This window comes from Canis aureus, chromosome 15 (genome assembly GCF_053574225.1).
Source record: "Canis aureus isolate CA01 chromosome 15, VMU_Caureus_v.1.0, whole genome shotgun sequence".
In the NCBI taxonomy this organism is placed as follows: Eukaryota; Metazoa; Chordata; class Mammalia; order Carnivora; family Canidae; genus Canis; species Canis aureus.
The window spans coordinates 48,220,399-48,241,121 of record NC_135625.1 but is presented as its reverse complement, the minus strand read 5'-3'; the positions used below and the strand labels follow the sequence as shown (position 1 = coordinate 48,241,121).

The 20,723-nt window shown below is 39.4% G+C and overlaps 1 protein-coding gene across 3 annotated transcripts in view; it reads left to right on the top strand.

Annotated features, from left to right (window-relative positions):
- RBM33 (RNA binding motif protein 33) overlaps positions 1-20,723 on the top strand; it is a 137,897-nt gene that overhangs the window by 16,130 nt on the left and 101,044 nt on the right. For all 3 annotated transcript variants that reach the window (XM_077849541.1, XM_077849539.1, XM_077849538.1), the window contains exons 2-3: positions 10,326-10,404; positions 17,362-17,410. In XM_077849541.1, coding sequence (XP_077705667.1) covers positions 10,326-10,404; positions 17,362-17,410 — 128 coding nt within the window. The remainder of the gene's footprint in view (positions 1-10,325; positions 10,405-17,361; positions 17,411-20,723) is intronic.

Sequence of the window (20,723 nt, the reverse complement as noted above, 5' to 3'; positions counted from 1 at the left end):
TGCAAGAGATTGAATGGAGAAGCAGATGTAAAAATGCAGCTGTCTTCTATAAAGACAGACATTAAGGAGTTATGCAAAACAAAAATCTTTCTTTTTTTTTTAAATACAGCTTTCATATGTTACATTAACATGTAATGGGTTTATTGTTTCTTATACGTGAATTGTGAATAAAATGTTTTAAAAATGCCTTGGTTTTAATTTCTAATATAGTAAATATGGGAAGATAAAACCTGTGTCCATTTGTTTTTAAATTAAAAATATTCAAGCATAATTGACACACAGTGTTACATGTTTCTGGGATACAACATAATGATTTGACAAATGCATCTATGTGTGCCTTATATGCTGTGTTCACAAGTTTAGCTCCCATCTGTCATGTCATAGCTAGGAAATGCTCTCTTGTTTTCGTTATGTATGTAATCTTGGGGAGGAAGGAAAACTAACCCAGAAATGTAACAAAACTAATCTAAAGCTAACAGAAAACTGTTATTTAGCAGAAAATTGAAATTAGTTGCTTACTTTTAACAACTAGGAAAACATTTATATTTGTCTTCTCTTGAAGAGCTGGAATCTGCCCTCATTGGGCCTGCATTTTCTTTTTTTTTTTAAGATTTTTTTTTTTTTATTCATGAGAGACAGAGAGAGGAGAGAGGAGAGAGAGAGAGAGACACGCAGAGACACAGGCAGAGGGAGGAGCAGGCTCCATGCCGGGAGCCCAACGTGGGACTCGATCCTGGGTCTCCAGGATCAGGCCCTGGGCTGAAGGTGGCGCTAAATCGCTGAGCCACCCAGGCCGCCTGGGCCTGCATTTTCTGTAGTAGGTGGTAATGCTACTGTCTGTAAACAAGGTAAAGTCCTGCTAATTTGACATATTTCCCGTTCAGTCTGCTTTGCTCATTTATGTTCTTATCCCTGTGTACTTCTGTAGACATTTGAGTTTTTCATCCCTGATCAGTTTCATAATTATCTTTTTAAAAAACTGATTGCATTGAAGTATAATCAACATATAAGAGATTGTATATCTTTGAAACACACCATTTGATAAGCTGGAATATGTGTATATATACATGAAATTACAACCACAGTCAGTGCAATAAATGTACCATCACCAGGAATGTCTGTGTCCTAATTCCTGCCTCCTGCTTCTGCTGCCCCCAGCAAATGCTGATTCTGTTACTGTTTTAACAGTATCATTTCATAAAAAGGAATCTGAGAGTACATGTTCTTTTTTTTGTCTGGTTTCTCTCAACGTAATTATTTTGAAGATCATCCATGTTGTTGAGGGTATCAGTGTTTCTTCTTTATTGCTGAGTAGAGTTGCGTTTAGGGATATTTCACAATTTGTTTATCTTTTTTCCTATTGATGATTATTTGGGTTGTTTGCCGTTTTGAGCTTTAACCAGTAATGTGGCTATGAACATTTGTGTATAAGCCTTTTGTGTGGATTTATATTTCCTTTCCTCTTGGGTAGTTACATAGGAGTAGAATGGCTAGATCATATGGTAGGGTATATTTAACTTTTTAAGAAACTACCAAACTATTTTATTAAGTAGTTATATCACTTCACATTCCTGTCAGCAGGGTATAAGACTTCAGTTGCTCCACATCCTTGACAACATTTGATATAGCATGTGCTTTAAATTTTAGCTATTCTCATAGAAAGATCCTGGTGAATTGTGGTTTTAATCTATACTTCCCTAAGGACAGTGTAATACTGAGAATCTTTTCATATGCTGTTTGTCATAATACATGTTTTTTCGGTGAAGTCTCTATTTAAATATTTTTCCCTTTAAGGACACTGGGCAGTGTACTTGGTTATTAAGCCTGTGATTCTTGGTTTCAGCTCAGGGCATGGTCTCGGGTTGGGTTCCCCTGTCCAGGCTCCTTGCAGAGTCAGTTTGAGATTCTTTCCCCTTCCCTCTCCCTCTGCTCCTCCCCCTGCTTGCAGTTCTGTCTCTCTCTCTCAAATCAATAAAATCTTTAAAAAAATTTTTTGCCCTGTAGATATAGTTGGATTTTTATTGTTAAACTTGAGAGTTTTTGATATTTTCTGCAGGTAGGTTCTTTATTAATAGATATATACTTTACAAAGACTATTAGTTTGGCTTGTCTTCATTTTCTTAATGATGACTCCTGGAACATAGAAGTTTTAAATTTTGATGAAGTCCAGATTATTTTTTAAAAGATTTTATTTATTGATTTGACACAGAGAGCAAGCACAAGCAGGCATGCAGAGGGAGAGGGAGAGGCAGATTCACTGCTGAGCAGGGAGCCCAAATGCCGGGCTCAATCCCAGGATCCTGGATCAGGACCAGAGGCAAAGGCAGAAGCTTAACCAACTGAGCCACCCAGGGGCTCCTCATTTTGTTCTTTAATAATTGTGCTTTTGCTGTCACCAGTATATTCTTGCGTAACCCAAGGACCACAAAGATTATTTTTTTGTGTTTTTGTAAGGAATGGATCCAGGTTCACTTGTTTTTTCCTGTTTTTCTTTCCTTCATTCCCCCCCGCCCCCTGCATGGCAATCCATATGGCAATCCAGTTATTCCAGTACCATTTGAAAAGGCTGTTTTTTGAATTTTTGTAAAATATCAGTTGTCCATGTATGTTCTGGACAGACTATTCTATTCCATTGGTCTATTTGTCTATACCAACACCAGAGTTTCAGTATTACAGCTTTCTAATACTTTTTAAAATCAGGCAATGAGAGCTCTCCAACATGCTCTTTTTTTCAGAATTGTTTAGGTTATTTTAGGTCCTTTGTATTTCAATATGAACTTTAGAACCACTTAAATTTTGGGGGGGATGCCTGGGTGGTTGAACGTTTGCCTTCGGCTCAGGCTGTGATCCCGGAGTCCTGGGATCAAGTTCTGCAGCAGGCTCCCTGTGGGAGCCTATGCCTATGTCTCTGCCTCTCTCTCTTTGTCTCTCATGAATAAATAAATAAAACCTTAAACAAATTGTTAAGGTTTTATATATTTGAGAGAAGGCAGGAGAGAGCACAAGCAGTGGAGAGGAAGGCTGCCTACTGAGCAGGGAGCCCCGTGGGAGGATTGATCCCTGGACCCTGAGATCATGACTTGAGTGGAAGACAGCTGCTGTTATAACCAACTGAGCCACCCAGGTGCCCCTAGATCACTTTTTAAATTTCTACAGAAAAGTTGCTGGGATTTTTGAAGAGATTACATTAAATCTGTAGATCAATTTGGGGAGAATTGACATTTCATTTTTTTTTTTTTTAAAGATTTTATTTATTTATTCACAAGAGACAGAGAGAAGCAGAGACATAAGCAGAGGAGAAGCAGGCTCCATGCAGGGAGCCTGATGCGGAACTCTATCCCAGGACTCCAGGATCACACCCTGAGCAGGCGCCCAACTGCTGAGCCACCCAGGCGTCCTGAGAATTGACATTTCGATAATAAGGAGTCTTGATTTATGAACAGGGTTTACTGATGTGGAGAGCAAAGGCAAAAGAAACGTAGAAAAAATTAAATCGCTTTACAACTTGGAGCCCAGTGACAAATCTGTGGGCAGGCAGGGTGACCACCCTCCAGGAACTCTACTGCCTGGAAGTCAATACTTTGCTAGAGGCAGAAGGCAACCTTAGCTTGCCATTAGCCTGACCTCCAGGATCCTGGGAAAACCCCTCTGGAAACTTCTTTATCTCTGTCCCCCGCCCCCCCAGTATATATTAGCAGTCATCCCCTGGGCATATGGCCTACCGATACACGTCCTGAGGGTCTCATGAGCATGGCTTCCCTGGACTGTAGTAAACGACTCTTTCCTAACACCAACTAGCCCCTCAAGGTCTGGAACCTTGCTTCCCAATTCCTTAGAGACCCCTGCTCTCCTTCACCCCTCCCCACTCCTCATGACCCCCTGCATCTCTCTCTGCCTGCATGTCCTGTCCATGCTTTAATAAAACCATGCTTTTTACTGAAGACATCTCAAGAATTCTTCCTTGACCCTTGGCTCTTGAACCCCAACATTTCACATCACTGTCACTTCATTTACTTAAGTTTTTCTGTCAGCATAGTTTCATAGTTTTTAATGTACAGGTTTTTCACATCTTTTTTCAAATTTATTCCCAGTATTCCATATTTTTTGTTACTGAGAATTTGGTTTTTAATTTAGTTTCCAGTTAGTCATCACTTGTATGTAGAAAAACTATTGATATTTTGGTATTGATCTTAGGTTTTGCAGCCTTGCTTGATTCACTTACTAGTTTCATTATTTTTTGAAGATAGATTCCATGTGATTTTCTATGTAGTTGGTCATGTTTGCTGTAAATAAAGACAATTTTACTTGTTCCTTTTCTGTCTGAATTCTTTTTCTTGTCTGGTTTCACTACATAGAGCTTTCAGGACAGTGCTGGAGTGAGGTAGCTGGAGTTAAAATCCTCATCTGATTCCTAATCCTAGGTTGAAAGTGTTCGTCTCTACCTCTGTTCCTAGTTTGGTGAGGGGTTTTATAAGGAATGAATATTGGGCTTTGACTAACACTTGTTTTACATCTTTTGAGGTGATAATTTGATTTTCCATTTGTAGTTTATTAATATATTACATTTTTTTAAACATTGATTAATTTTTGAATGTTAAATGAACTTTTCATCCTTGGGATAAACCCATGTGGTATTGATGTAATTGTCCCTTTAATGTGTTACTGAATTTATTAATTTTTTTAAAAGGAGTTTTGCACATGTTTTTGTGAGAGAGAGTGGTCTAGTTTTGTGGTTTTTTTTTCTTTTATAATGTCCTTGTCAGTTTTATACTGGTCTGATAGAAGGAGTTTGAAAGTATTTTTCTTTTGTTTTTTTTGAAAGTATTTTTCAAGTCTAAATTTATCTCATCTAATCTTTATTATTCCTTTTGCTGTCTTTTGGTTTAGTATGCTTTTCTTTTTCCAATTTCTTAAGATTTAAAGTAAAGCTGTTGATTTGAGGTCTTTCTTTGTTAGTATAGGCATTTACAGCCATAAATTTCTCTCCCAGGTACTGCTTTTGCTTCATCTCATGAACTTTGTAGTTGTAGTTTTGTGTTCCTTTGTCTCAGAGCACTTTATTTCCCTAGTTATTTCTTCTTTTACCTCTTGGTTGATGAAGTGTGTGTTTAATTTCCACATGTTTGTGGATTTTCCACTATCCTTCTATTAACTGACATTAATAGGTGTAAGTGAAGTCTGTTCCATCTCCCACTCTACTCTGGGCTGTGGAGACCTCTGAAATCACTCCTAGTTTTATTATTTTAGTCGGAGACTATGCTTTGTGTGATTTTGACCTTTTTAAAAGTTTATTAAGAATTGTTTTATGGCCTGACATATATCCTTGAGAATTTTCTATGAAAACATGAGAACACGTGAGAAGAATGTATTCTGTTGTTGGGTTGAGTGTCCTGTATTTGTTAGGTCTGATATCCAGTATAATCTCAACCATTATATGTATAAGAACTGTGAGTTCACATTCATTGGTGAGGGAACAGAGAAAAAGGACTTTAGCATTTCTTTTTTGCAATTCAGTAAGCTACACAGAGTCAGCTAGCAACAGATTCTTCCTATTTTTGTTTATCTGTGAGTATCTTTATTTCATGTTAATTTTTGATAGTTTTGCTGGTTCTAGAATTCTTTGAGCCCTTTCTTTGCTGACCGCTCTGTCTGATGAGAATCACCTGTTAATCTTACTTGAGTTCTCTTGCGATGAGTTGTTTTTCTCTTGCTGTTCTTAGAGGTTTTTCCTCGTGTGTGAAACATTTTGACTATGATGTTTGTGTTTGTGTTTATTCTACCTTAAGTTTGTTGGGCTTTTTGGATGTATAGATTAATCCATACCAATACATTTGGGAAGTTTTCAGCTATTCAAATATTTTTTCTCTTTTTCTTCTTTCTTCTGATACTTCTATTACATATTTATTGGTGTGCTTAATGGTGTCTCACATTTCTCCGAAGCTATATTCATTTTTAAAAATTTTTTCCTTTTTGTTCTTTGGATTGGATAATTTTTTTTTTCTTTTGGAGATTTTATTTATTTATTTGAGAGAGAAAGTGAGTGAGTGAGAGCACTAGCCCGGGAAGGACAGGGGAGAAGCAGACTCCCTGCTGAACAGGGATTCCCTATGGGGCTCAGTCCCAGGACCCTGGGGTCATGACCTGAGCCAAAAGCAGATGATTAACCAACTGAGGCACCAGGTGTCCTGGATAATCTCTTTATTTTTAGGATACAAATTCTTCTTTCAACTTAAACCTATTGTTGAGCCCTTTTGGTGAATTTTTCATTTCAGTTTTCAACTGCAGAATTTTTTTTTTAATAATTTCACATCATGTATTTGATGGGACAGTGTTACCATACTTTCCTGTAGTTCCTTAGTCATGTTTCATTTAGCTCTTTGAATTACTTAAAACAGTAAGTATCTAATCCTTTCATAGGCAGTTTCTGTTGCCTGCTTTTTTCCTCCCAGTGGACTATGGGCCATGCTTTTTTGTTTGTTTGCAAGTCTTGTAATTCCTGTTGGAAATTGAACATTTTAGATAATGTATTGTGTCAGCTCTGGAGCTGATCTCCCTATTTCCCACCCCTGGGCTTATTACTATTTGCTTGTTTACTTGTTGGTGACTGGCCAGGTGTCCGTGAAGTCTGTTCCATCCCCCACTCTACTCTGGGCTGTGGACACCTCTGATACCACTCCTCAGAGGCCATAGCCTTGGGCATGTAGTTATCCTGGGGTGGTGGTGTGTTGGCGGGGCTATTTCTGATCACACTTTCAACAATGTCCTGGGGTATAATTTGCTTTGTAAACCCATGCAGTTAAATTCATGCTCCTTTGATTGAATGGTGTCTGAGGTCAGTGAAATCTTTTTTAACCCAGGGGGGCCCTTCCCACCAGTCTCCCCATTTCATTTCTCTCTGGCATGCTAGGTAGTTAGTTAGTTCAGGCTTTAGCTCCAGTGACTCTTAACTGTCCTTCCAGTTAGCTATCCAAAATTATCACTGTTTTTGAGAGTACCTTTTGGCCAGAACTTTTTTGCGCCCTGTTCCATGAAGTCGGCTCCTTAGAGTTTTGGATGGAGTTCTGTTGTTCTAAGCCTTGCTTTTCTCCCTTGGGGAAACCCGGAGTCAGAGCTCTTGGGCTGTGGGTGGGGACCGTGGTGTACTTGTCTCTGAGTGACATCCTTCTTTACTTCAGAGCTGAGTGCCTGGATGGTGGGGCTGGAAAGGAGGGCGGAGTAGTTCTAGGTATCTTTGGCTGGCTTTTCTTGGTGTGAAATCCCATGAGCTAGGTCCGTTGCTGCCTGGACCCCAGCAGCATCTCTTACAGGTAGGGCCTGGATGGATGAAGGGAGCTCCTGCCTCTCAGTGGCACTCCTGCAGAACTTAGCGCAGGCCTGGGCAACAGGGGCAGGATGAGGAATGTGGAGGGCCGAGTTCTTGGCTGTATCAATCTGGAGCAAAGTTGAAGCCCCATTGAACTGGGAGGTAGAGAAGGCACTAAGAGGTCCTGATTTAAAAGCCATAGATTCTTGCAGTTCTTTGAGCAGATTTCTTGAAAAAGTGTTTTTCATTTGATGCCTTTAGAATTTTCATTTCTTGCCTTTAGAATTAATTCCAGAGACTCTAAATGGTCATTTCAGTAAAAATAATTCTTACCAGTTTCACAGGGAGTGGGGTTGTACCATCGTGCTGGATGTGGCATTCCTCAAGGGTACCAGTTTTCTAATACTTTCATCCTTGGATTTTTAAAAAATCATTTGTTTGGGACTGTATGGTTGGAATTAATGTATTATTACCTTATTAGAACTTGATTGTTTAGTTCCTAGCCCTAGGCTGGAAAAATTTCTGGGGCGTTCTTGGTGTTTTTATGATCTGACCCCGCTATGTAGATTCTCTCTGGGGAGGTGTCTGTCTGCTGCTGCTGCTCCTCAAGGCTCTTTGCTCGCGTGTATATATCTAAGAGGAAAAACTTTTGTTCCAATTATTTGTTTTTCCTAATTAAAATTTAAAATGATATAGGAGATGTACTCTATGTGAGATATACACTTGATAGGGGAAAAATGTAAAATGTCTTGTTAATATTTTCTGTTTTGGTTACATGCTATAATATTTTGGATATGCTAGGTTAAATAAAATATGTTGTTAAAATTTCACCTGTTAAAGTTTCATTCTTTTTACTTTTAATGTGGCTTCTAGAAAATTTATAATTATATGTGACTTGCATTTTATTTCTATTGGTCAGCAATTCTCTATAATGTCTACGTCACTTAAATGAGGTCTTTGTTTTCTGTGGTTAATTTGGAAAAATGTAGGGATTACAAAAATCATATAAAAGTATCTTAACTTTTAGCAAAGCATTAATTTTTTCCCTTTCATGTAATTGCAGTAAGGATATATACTGAAAAACTTATTTTGTATGGAAAATATCTTATTAAAATTTACAATTTAAAAAAAATTCTAGTGTTAGTGATTTTTCATGCCTGATAAGTGTTCAGTAGCGCTTTGTACTTAAATTTTTTTTAACTTTTTTTGAGAGCAAGAGCATGTGCATACGACTAGGACGGGAGGGCAAAGGGAGAGAGATTCTTAAGCAGGCTCTATGCCCAGCATGGAGCCTGATGTAGGGCTTGATCTCACAACCCTGAAATCATGACCTGAGCTGAAACCAAAAGTCAGACACTGAACCGACTAAGCCACTCTGGTGCCCCAGCATTTCTAATAGTTATATGTGGAATTTCTGTATTTAATCAATTTATTTATTTGGGTACTGTGTACTTGATAGGGGTACATGATGAGGTAGGGCCTTCTAAGTCCCTCCCCTTCTTTAGGGGGTCTGGGATGGAGACTGCGCAGAGGGCAGGAAATTCTCAGTGTGTTGGAGGATAAGTCAGGCAAGGACTCTCCAGCAGCTGAGATCCTCTCTCTTTTCTTGTGCCCCTGCTGGAGGTGGTGGTCAAGGGGGCTCTTACTCCATGAAGGCCATATAGACCATAAGGTCCACCACTCAGGTGCTGTGGTCAAATTCATTGTCGTATCAGGAAAGGAGCTTGACAAAGTGATATTGAGAGCAGTGCCAGCCCCGGCATTGTAGGCCCACTGACATGTTGGGGGATGGGGACACAGAAGGCCAGGCCAGTGAGCTTCCCACTCGGCTTAGGGATGACCTTGGCTACAGCTTGGTGGTGCCAGAAGAAGCAGGGATGATGTTCTGGGCAGCCCCTTGGCCATCACACCACATCTTCCTGGAGGGGCTGTCCACAGTCTTCTGGGTGGCAATGATGGCATGGACCAATGGCCATGAGTCTCTCCACAATGCCAAAGTTGTCATGGATAACCTTGGCTAGAGTGGCCAAGCAGTTGGTGGTGCAGGAGGCATCGCTGACAGTCTTGAGGGAGTTGTCATACTTCTCATGAATCATGCCCATCACAAACATGGTGGCTTCAGTAAAAGAGGTAGAGACGATGACCCTTTCAGCTCCACCCTTCAGGTGAGTCCCAGCCTTCTTCATGATGGTGAAGACCCCAGTGGATTCCACAGTGTACTCAGTACCAGCATTACCCCATTTGATGTTGGAGGATCTCGCTCCTAGAAGATGGAGATGGACTTTCCATGGATGACAAGTTTCCCATTCTCAGCCTTGATTCTACCATTGAATTTGCCATAGGTGGAATCATACTGGAACACCCCACACCATTGGGTCTCGGGTGCAGCTGACACTGTACAAGAAGTGGCCATCTGTCATATAGGAAGGAGCAGAGAGCCAGAACTTTTACCTCTTAAAATCTTATGTTAGGAATCCTTAAATGAGTTGTTTCAGTACAGATTTTCCTCAACTCATGATAGGGTTATGTCCTGATAAGCCTGCCCTAAGTTGAAAATACTGTAATTTGAAAATGTATTTAGTACGTCTAACCTGCTAAACATTGTAGCTTAGCCTGGCCTACCGTAAGGCAAATCGTGTAACCCAAAGCCTATTTTCTAAGAGAGTGTTGACTGTGTATTGAATGCTGTACTGAAAGTGACAAACAGAATGGTTGTGTGGGTACAGATGGTTGTTAGTGTATTGGTTGTTTACCCTTATGATCCCTTGGTTACTTGGTGCTGTGGCTGCTGCTGCTCACTGCCCAGCATCCCAAGAAAGTATCATACTAGTATTGCTAGCTTGGGAAAAAACCCAAATTCAAAATTTGAAGCATGTTTTTTACTGAATGCATATTGCTTTTTCAGCATTGTAAAGTTGAAAATTCTAAGTTAAACCATTGTAAGTCAGGGACCGTCAGTATTTGAGTTATCTATGTCTATTTTAATTTAGTAAAACTGATTATCATGGCCTCTCTTTCACAGATGATGACTTTGACCAGTTTGATAAGCCTGGTGCAGAGCGATCTTGGAGAAGAAGAGCTGCAGATGAGGACTGGGACAGGTACCTAACAACTGGTTACTTGTAGTGCATGCTGATTTATCTCATTCTGCCACTTGGCTCTTCAGGGATTGCCCGTTCCCCCCCCCCCCCCCTTTTAAGATTCTGTTTTTAAGTAATCTCTGCACCCAGTGTGGGGCTCCAAATCACAACCCCAAGATCAAGTGTTACATGCTCTACCAACTGAGCCAGCCAGGCATCCCACTCTGCAGAGATTTTTACGAGAACAGTATGTTGGCCAGCAGATGCTCTTTCCCATTTGGGTCTGTCACTGCTGGGCTGAAGTGAGGGCAAGGGCAGGCCTTCCAGGTGGAAGGCTTTCTGGCAGGCTCCCATTCCAGGCCTAAATTGTCTGTAGGGCACTGGTTATCCTGTATCCCTTTGTTTTTACACAGTGATGATAATGATTTGGTGGACCCCAGAGCTATTATTGCCAGAGTTCTTTTGTTCTGTAGCTTACTCAGTATTTGGCTAGACTTTAAAATTTTTGCCAATTTAATATGTGTATGATAGTACTTGACTGTAATTTAAATTTGTATTTCTATGAATACTAGCAAAGATGAAAATATCTTCAGGGATACACACACATGTGCACTGAAAGTTAAAAACGTTCAGAGTAGTGATAAATGTCAATTATGCATAGTGATTGAAATTACTGGTGAGTGGTTCTAGTAGAAGTTAGAGGGACACATGCTGGGAGAAGTACAGGGGGGCATATCTGGGCAGTGGGGGATCTAAGATAAGGATCATTCTTTACGTGTTTTTGTTTTTGTTCTTAAAGATTTATTGTTTTTAGAGAGAGAGATCTGGGGGGAAGGGCAGAGGGAGAGAGAGAATCTTAAGCAGGCTCTAGGCCCCTGCTCAGCACTGCCTGACATGGGGCTTGATCTCACAGCCCCAGGATCACGATCTGAGCCAAAACCAAGAGTCAGATGCCTAACCGACTGAGCCACTCAGGTGCCCCCTATGCATTTCTTGGCCTCTTAAATGCTGTGTTGAAAATGTAAAAAATAACCTTGTAGTTAAAGTCACAAAGTTTAATAATAAAGGTAAAAATAGGCCTGAATATTAAAAATGACAATGGTCTTCTATAGTAGAAAGAAAACCTGATGGCCATTTGAAAACTGATGCTCCAGGAGTTTTACAAAATAATCTACATTAAAAATTATATACATTAAAAACTTAACAGCCTACATAAAGATGTTAGTGGCTCCTAGGCAGTCTATAAAAAATTACTTAGAGCTTACAACAGAATCTATAAGAGAAATGGCCCTACCTGAAGGTAATGACAAGTAGTTTTGTTTCAAAGATTGTGAGGGGGAGCTGAATAAATATCTTAGTAGTTCACTCACCATTTGGATTTTCTCTTCTGTCAGTTGTTTGTTCATATCTATGTGTATTTTTCTTATTGTTTGTTTTTTCCTTATTGAATTTAGGAATTCTTTATATTTGCTGCAATTTACTTTTTGTACTTGAATATCTCTTCCCAGTCTGTGACATGTGTTCCCTTAAACAATAGCCTTCAGATGGATTTTTATAAATAATATAATCAAATGTATAACCTTTTCCTGTATGGCTTTTATTTTTTTTATTAAAATATGAACAGTGAAAAAAAAATAAAATATGAACAGTGTACTTTGGAATCATTTTAAGAGTTAGAGGAATGTTGCAAGAGTGACACTCTCTCATGGGCCCTCAGACTTGCAATTGCCTCCTGCCACATCCGCTGTCCTCTCTGCTCTCTGCACACCTGCTCACTGAGGCTGTCCTGTTTTCCCACTCCCCTGCACAGTGGTCTGCAGGCATCAGGCTATGTGCTTCCCATGTACCTCAGTGTGTACTTTTACTCGTGTGTTTCCCAAGAACAGGTACATTCACTTACATAGCCACCCTATCACTTCAAAAACATGTAGTTATTAACAAACACAGAATTGTGTTTTTTTTAATCTATAGTGGTTATTCAAGTTTTGACAGTTCTCCCAAAAATGTGCTTTATAGCCAAAAATGAGTTTCTTTTTTTCTGATTCAAGTTTCAATTCAGGATCATACAGTGCATTTTGTCCCCTCTTTATTCATCTGGAAGAATTATATATCCTTGTCTCTTATGACTGACATTTTTGAAGAGGACAGCTCTTTATTTTGTAGACTCACTCTCAGCCTGGATTTGCAGAGCTAGATTTAGGTTATATATAGGAATACTAGTTGGCAGTGTGGTGGCCTTCCCAAGGGCATCACTTTTATTGGTTTGTGATGTTGGTCAAAGTGCTTTCCACTTTTTGTCCTTAAGATATTCTTCCCTGTTCTGTGTCCTGGTGTATTTTGAATGTTCCTATGAAAATTGTGAAGTGTTTTGATTTTAATTTTTTTATAGTTAAGATATATAATTAGCCTGAAACTGATCGATTTTTAAGTTATTGAGAATTTCAAGACTATGTGAAAATAGAAGAGTACAGTTTACCCAGTGTGTCGTCATTCAGCTTCAGCAGTTATTGTTATAGTCAGTCTTGTTTTATCTATAATCATCAGAGATATAAGTTCATCTGAAAATATTTCAGGTTGTATCTCTTTAAAAAATGAAGGATTTACAAAGACAACCACAATAGAGTTCTATTTTGAAAAACTCCCTGAATTGTTAATGTCTTATTACTGATGGTCTCTTGGAAGTATCAGGGCATCACACACATCACAGTGTGGCCGTGTGTCTTTATGCTCTTTTATAGTTTGTGGAGTCCACATTACATCCCTAGATTCCAGGTTTCCAGGTGATTGGTAGACTTTTTCCAAGTGTTGTTTCATCTATAGGTTTTCCTGCAATTTTTTTTTTTTTTTTTTTTTTTTAGTTCTCTGCAACTTTTTAAAGAAACAAGGTGGTTTGTCTTATGGAGTTTCTGCTTTTGCTGATTGTATTCCCTGGAGTGTTTTTGGTGTGTTCCTTCATCTCTTGCGTTTTCTGTAAATTAATAGGTCTAGAAGTTGATAGGTTTACGTTTGAAAATGGGCAGGAGGATAGATGATCCAACTTACTTCCGCAAACTACTTGGCTCCTTTGAGGTTCTAAATAAGTGTTTGATTCTTTATTTACCGGTTTTCAAAATATGAGTCGGTTCCTTACATCCTCCAAAGGTGGATTTAATTTTGAATCCTTTCCAACTCATAGATATAAATACTACATTTGTATTTTAATCCATTGCAGTTGTTATTTTTATTAATATTTGGACCGTTACAATATCTGTTCAGTGGGAATTTCAGTTGTCAAAAAGTTAGTTGGCTTTCTGCTGTCATGGAATTGGGTTTGGTTGTAATGTGAGGCAAAGCTTCGGTTTTTCTCATCCTCCCTGGCCTGAGTGGCAGCTGTTCCATCTTAATTTACGAACACGTGCCTCCTTTCTTCACTCATTTTCAGTGCATGTTTACATATGGAGGTTCTGTATAATGTATCACAGCCTCTGGCATGTACTCTCTCCCATAATAGAGGGAGAAATTTGAAAATTAAGGAGAAGAGTGAGTCAGAAATTATGATCAGCTCTTACTGCCATGTTGCATTAATGGTATATTTGGAAGAACATGTCATTGTTGAACCAGCGCCTGAAGTTTTTAAGTATTTTTTTTCTTTTAAAGATTTTATTTATTTATTCATGAGAGACAGAGAGAGAGAGAGAGAGAGAGGCAGAGACACAGGCAGAAGGAGAAGCAGGCTTCATGCAGGAAGCCCAACATGGGCTTGATCCCAGGTCTCCAAGGATCCCGCCCTGGACTGAAGGCGGCGCTAAACCGCTGAGCCACCTGGGCTGCCCCATTTTTAAAGTTTTTTTGAGGGATGTGCTCATACTAATCTGTATCCATATGGGTGAAGGACAGCATACTCAAGTTGTAGCTGAAAGTGATGTGATGACAGGGCTCTTTATAGGAGAGGGTTGGTTAAAGAAGCAGTAAAAGTTGGTCAGTGCCCCGGGCGTAGCAGCAGGCCTGAAGGGGAAGAAGTGTTTTAGAGCCCAGTGGGAGTTGCATTGGTAGCAGCGGATGGGACTGAACCGTGCAGGTATAAGGGAGGGGGCAGTCTCTCCTGCTTGGGAAATGTTCTGTGGGGTCATCCCATGGGCCAGGGCCATCCAGGGGCAAAGGCCAGAGAGCTTGCATGAGTCTTCCCAGAGAAACCTTCTGGAAAACGGAGTTGGCAGAGACCCGAAGAGGATGGCCTGGAGAGGGCAGGCACACCGACATAACGGGCTGAGGGGCAGGGTTTGTTGTCAGTTATACTTGTGATTTTGAAAGGCTGCAGCCAAGTGGCTGACTACAAAATATTTGTTTCCTGAAAATGTCTTTCAGTATACACCTGTGTACTAGTAAAAGCATACTCAACAAGCTGATTGTCTCTAATCTTGGATAAGAAACAGCTGCCAAAGAGGCTGTTCTACTCATGTAGTGATGATTGGTGAGAGCGCGGAGGAGTCTTGCAGTGGATTCCAGGAAGCCTCTTCAGACCGCCCTGTGCTTCTCTCATTTCCTGACCCAGCAGCGGTTGCTGGCCAGGGTGCAGTCTCTTTGAAAGGACTTGATTGGGCTGGTCACTCCCACTAGTTCATTGTTTTTGGTGACAGTTGGTATAGTTTTGGTAATGCTTTATATTTTATAAATTCCTTTCTTCTTATGTACATCTTTTGCAAGGCTCCATCTTGATGATGATAGCAAGGAAGTAAATTTGCTTTCTGTGTGGGATTTGTGCATAGTAGTCAGGATTTGGATCCTGGAGCTAAAGCATCTCTGTTCACCTAAGGATTTTGCCACTTCCTAGCTGAGTGACCTTGAGCCAATTAATTATTTAACAACTCAGGGTCTTTGTTTTCACATTTAAAAAAATGGGGGATGATGTAAATGTCTACATAATGGGATTGTGATATCAGTGAAAAAGCTAATACATGTGAAACAACTTAGAATGGTTCCTGGACATCATATACTGAACGGATACTCACGATGTCTGTTGTGTTCATATAGACCTAGGCCTTCAGTCTCCCATCCTGCTTTCTTATTTCATGCTGTTGTCTTTGTTGGTCATGGAAACAGCTATTCTCCATATCTGTGCCCTCCTCATTTATAAGTTTTAGTTTTCCTTTCTCTTCTTTGAAAAAATGCTTCTATTTAAGTAAAATAAATCATCAAAGACTGATTTCTTCTTCCGTATATACCCCTTGTTAGCAAAAGGTACAGATGGTTTCTAGATTTTTGCTTGTATATTTACCAGTGCCTTTTTGTATTCTGGTTTTAAGAGTTCTCAGGATCCCATGGGCAGATGGTATTCCCTTTCATTTTCAGTTATTTAGAGTGATGGCATCGCATGGATTTTTGTCTTCAAAGGGGAGAGTGTCTGTTTTGGTCATATAGAATCAATTTTCAAATGGGGTTCCTGTCAGTATTGTGACTAGATCTTTTCTTCCTCATCCATAGAGGATGATTGTAACACTGAAGATGCAGACATTGTAAATGAAAGCTGATTAGGTGATTTGTGGAAATGATGGAAGAAATTACATGGTATTCTCTGATAGTTGTCTTATTCATACATATAGGTCTGTGAAAAGATTTACCCCATGGGTAAGCTCTTGTCCTGGGTCTGTCTGTGCTGTGTGACTTTGGGCCAATTATTTAATCTCTTATTCTTGTTTTATCACAAAATGAAGATGAAGGATTTATATAGGGTAACACGATAACAAAAAGGTGTTCAGTACATGAATGATTTGCTGAGATATTTCTAGTTCTTTAAAGGTGGTACATATAAACAGGCATTTCTGTTATAACTCTGGTGGGCATTCCCATAAAGCCTTGTATCTGTAAAGTAGCACACTACAAGTAAACATGGTTTTTGGATAAAGTAGTGCTCAAAACCTACAGAAACTTGTAACCAGAGTGCTTATAAAAAAGAGTAGCAGCAATAATAAGAATATTGGTGCATTTGCACCTGGAAGCATAGTCTGATTGTTTTCTCCTTCTAGATGTCATCCTTAAGACATCGGGTTCCCCAGAGCTAAGAATATATATTTCAGTGATAGCCATCTTCATCAACCAAAAAAACAAAAAACAAAACCCCAAAAACCATACAATGGGAAATGTCTTTAGCTTTTTGATCTGGTAAGGGTTTTGAATTTAATTGTGACATAATCTGCTGATCACTTCAGAACATAAACATGCTGACAGAAAAAAATTTCAGACTACTAATAGGACTTACATGTTACACAAAGGTCACTCTCTTAGTCACAGTGATTTACTTGTATGCTCTTATCATCGTTTTTTTCTCTTTTCAGTTTTGCAGTTTGACAAGCGTCAAATGGTCTCTCAGTGGTTTTGATTTTGATTTTCCTAGTTAATGATGTTGGACTATTTCATGATAGGTTTTTCTTTAAAAAAAGAGAAAAAAAAAAAAGGATCCCTGGGTGGCTCAGCAGTTGGAGCGTTCTGCCTTTGGCTCAGGTCGCGATCCCAGAGTCCTGGGATTGAGTCCTACATCTGGTTCCCTGCATGGAGCCTGCTTATCCCTCTATGTCTCTGCCTCTCTCTCAGTGTCTCTCATGAATAAATAAATAAAATCTTTTTTAAAAAATAGGTTTTTCAAGGCAGGAGAAAGCATAGATGTTACCTATTGTAATTTCTTTGTTTACTGATTACTCAACAGGTCCGAAGAGATAAAAGATCTCAATATGAATTGAGATCAGAAGTCTAGTGAGAGCCACCTCCTTTAGCAGAGCCTCCCATACTTAAAAGACCACATGTTCTCTATATATTTGAAAATACATTCTCATTATTAATACATAAAAGGGAAGCATAGCAAATTAATATGTAAAAGGGAAGCATAGCAAATTAAACGGGAAAGTACCCAAACTCTGAAGTCCTGGGTTGATTTCCCAATGATCTGCAGACTTTCCAGTGTTGTAGGAATAATGCAATGGTATGTCTTTTTTTCTTTCTCCCCAGTGAACTTGAAGATGACTTACTTGGAGAAGATTTGCTGTCTGGCAAAAAGGTAAGAAATTGAGGTCTTCTGAAACCAGCCTCCAGCTGTTTAATTGCACTGAACATACAGGAATGAATCTCATGAATGGGATGTGGTATTGGAAGGTTGGGTGCAGAATGTTTTGTGGATTGAATGATCTTTTGAATGCATAGAGCACTGACTGTTTAGTTTGTTAGTAAGTTCTCCAGTAACTTACACCTCAAGTGATTGGTCCTTTGATGCAAATATTTTAGTTCTTACTCAGTTCAGCAAGTGTTGAGTTTGTGAAAGCAGCAATATAAAACGACCACTTGCTCACGAGAAAACTAACATTTGGAGGCTAATATTTTGCATTCCCTTTTTTGAAAGTCCAGAGCTCAAAGATAGCTGTACTCAAATGTAACACACGTTCAGATACATGAGAATAAAAGTCTAAAACCGAATACAGGTTTCTCTGTAGTTAACTCGAAAATGTATGAAAATGTATCTATATATCGTGTGTGTGTATATATGTTTATGTTACTCTACCAATAACATAAAATATACGTTAAAAATAGAAATACATATCCAAAGATTAAAGTGAAATACTGAATTTTTTATTAACTGTTTAAAAAAACTTGTTCTTACTAAATATTAAGGTAGTTTTTTTATACTTAGTTTTTAAAGTCTTAGGATTGTGCTGGTTCCTTACTGTCCACAGTAGTTATACATAAGCCTATTTATTATACTTTAGGTGATAAGGTCATGTCATTTGTCAGATTTATCAGATCTGATTATATTTTCCTTTTAATCTCCTAGTATAGCTGATGAAGATCTTGTGCTAGGTGAAGTTTCAGTGCTGCCATTTTCTTGTTACTATGTTGCATTATTAGTTTTTCGCTAAAACATGAGTTTATTGTAGGATTCTTTTGAAGCCACTTTCCTTTCTCTGTCCTGTTTGCTTCCTGCATCACTGGCCCTCAGGTTGCCTGGCTTCAGCCTGCCTGTCTTTCCTCCTTTAAGTGACTTTTGTCACCCTTAACTCTCAGTAAGAATTAGTTACCTGTAAATCCACTTGATCTCATGTAAGTAAATGGGGAAATATCAAAATATTGAAAGTGAAACCCTTGAGATGGTCCCTCAGTCCGTCCTTGTTTGAGGGGCTCATGCTCTGGCCTCAGGGTGCTCTGCACTTGTCCTGTGATTCAGGGTGCCAGGGCTAGTCCTTCCTATGTCACGGTCACGGAGGAAAGTGAGACTGTTTCTCTTTGTGACTCAGTGAAAATGACCTTGCACATCCTTGAAGTACTCTCACTTGGGAGTCCTCTACTCTAATGTAAACATGTTTTTTTCTTTGTAATTATTTAAGATATTTCAGTAAAGTATTTTACTTCAATCAGATGTTAAAATGTTTAGATGTAGTAAGATACTTTTTATGTAAGTTGGATTTCTATCCTTAGGCAAGCCTGGGGCAGGATAGTTTGTCCCATGTTTCTTTCTTTTTTCCCCTCTTTTAAGATTTTATTTCTTTATAGACACACACACACAGAGAAAAAGAGAGAGAGAGAGAGAGAGGCAGAGACACAGGCAGAGGGAGAAGCAGGCTCCATGCAGGGAGCCTGACGTGGGACTCGATCCCACCGGGATCACGCCCTGGACTGAAGGCAGCGCTAAACCGCTGAGCCACCTGGGCTGTCCTGCCCCATTTCTATCAGGATGTCCCTCCAGCCCTAGTTAATTCTTTTGGTGTACATTTGTTCCCATCTTGTGAGAGCTTTGGTCAGATCTATCAGTAAAGAAGGAAAAGCACAGTTTGGTTTGGATAGTAATGCTGACTCTTCTGAGGAAGTAGCCTCACTATTTCTTAATAGACTCATTGATTGCTGTGCCTTAGCCTCCATTCCTGTGGAATAGGAGTGCATGAGGGCGGCACCCTGCTGCTTCTCTTCTGCTGCCTTCTCTTGGGGGTGGGGCCCTCACCCACTTTGGCTGGTTGGGAAACTTGTTTGATTGGGAACAGTATATGTACTCGTCTCTCCTTTCCAGCGCTGTATGTTGTGGGAATCAAAGGGGCCAAATGTATCAAAAAAGAAAAATATTAAAAAAAGTAGATATAAACCCTCATGACTGACGTTTTGCCATAATTCTTAAATTCTTTTTTCATATATTTTAAAGTTAACTTACTATATATAAAAACACTTTTTTTAAATTTAGAGTTCTATTATTGTCATTTTTCCCTTGTCATGCATGAAATGTTTAAGGTATTTTATAATACCTAATATTATTAGGTATACTAGGCTACGTAATATTTCAGTTTGTGTGTATTATAGTATACCTAGCCATTCCTACATTCACTGAGGTTACATCTAGCTCATTGCTATGACTTTTTTACTTTTTTGCTATAACTCTTATTTTTTGATTAAAAAAATTTTTTTTAAAAGAGGGCTCCATGCTGGGCATGGAGCCCGACATAGGACTTGAACTCACGACCCCGAGATCAGGAGTCGGACACTTAACCCATGGAGCCACTCAGGCACCCGTGCTATGACTTCGTTAAAAGAACTTTTTATGGAAAGTGTTAAGCATATATAAAAGAGCAATGTGACCCTCCCCCTCATCACTGTCACTGCTTCAGCAGCTTTCACTTAGAGGCAGTTTTGCCTTATCTTTGCCCACTTGCTCCCCTTCCTGAATTATTTTGAAGTGAATCTCAGACATTATAATGATGTTTTAATGTACAAATGTTATGCTTTTGAAATTCTTTTCTTGGCAGATTTCCATAAAGGAGAATTTCTGGCTAAGGGCATAAACTTTTAAGACTCTTGTCTCTGTTGCCTACTTGCTTCCCAGCAATGAGTTGAGCAGCAGGTGTGTGAACATGTCTTCACCTTTCCAGTCCCCCAGGCGTGGTATCACTTCTCTTTTAAAATCTTTCTCAGTGAGGTAGACAGAAAATGATTTGTAGTTAGTTTACTTTGTGTTTATTTGATTTCTAACGGGATTGGATGTTTTGTCGGGTATTTATTAGTGAATTTATTGTTACAGGTACATTTGGCCTGCCCACTGTCTTTCCTCCACTTGAGTCCCCATGAAATATACAGAGATGTAGCTTTGTCTGGAGAGAGGCTCCTAGGCCAGTGGGCCAGAGGGCCACTCAGCCTCTTACTGAGTAGAGTGACTACATCCCCCCAACTGGGCAACTCGGGAACAAGTTCATCGGTGTTCAGAAGGGAGGTTGTTAGGGTGAAATCTTCAATGTAGGTTACAACTGAGAGGTTGCAAACTCAAGATGAGAAGCTGACATGGCCTAGCCAGAGCTTTGAGAGATGGGGGAGCCTGTCAGCAAGCGACCCCCTCGTCAGTT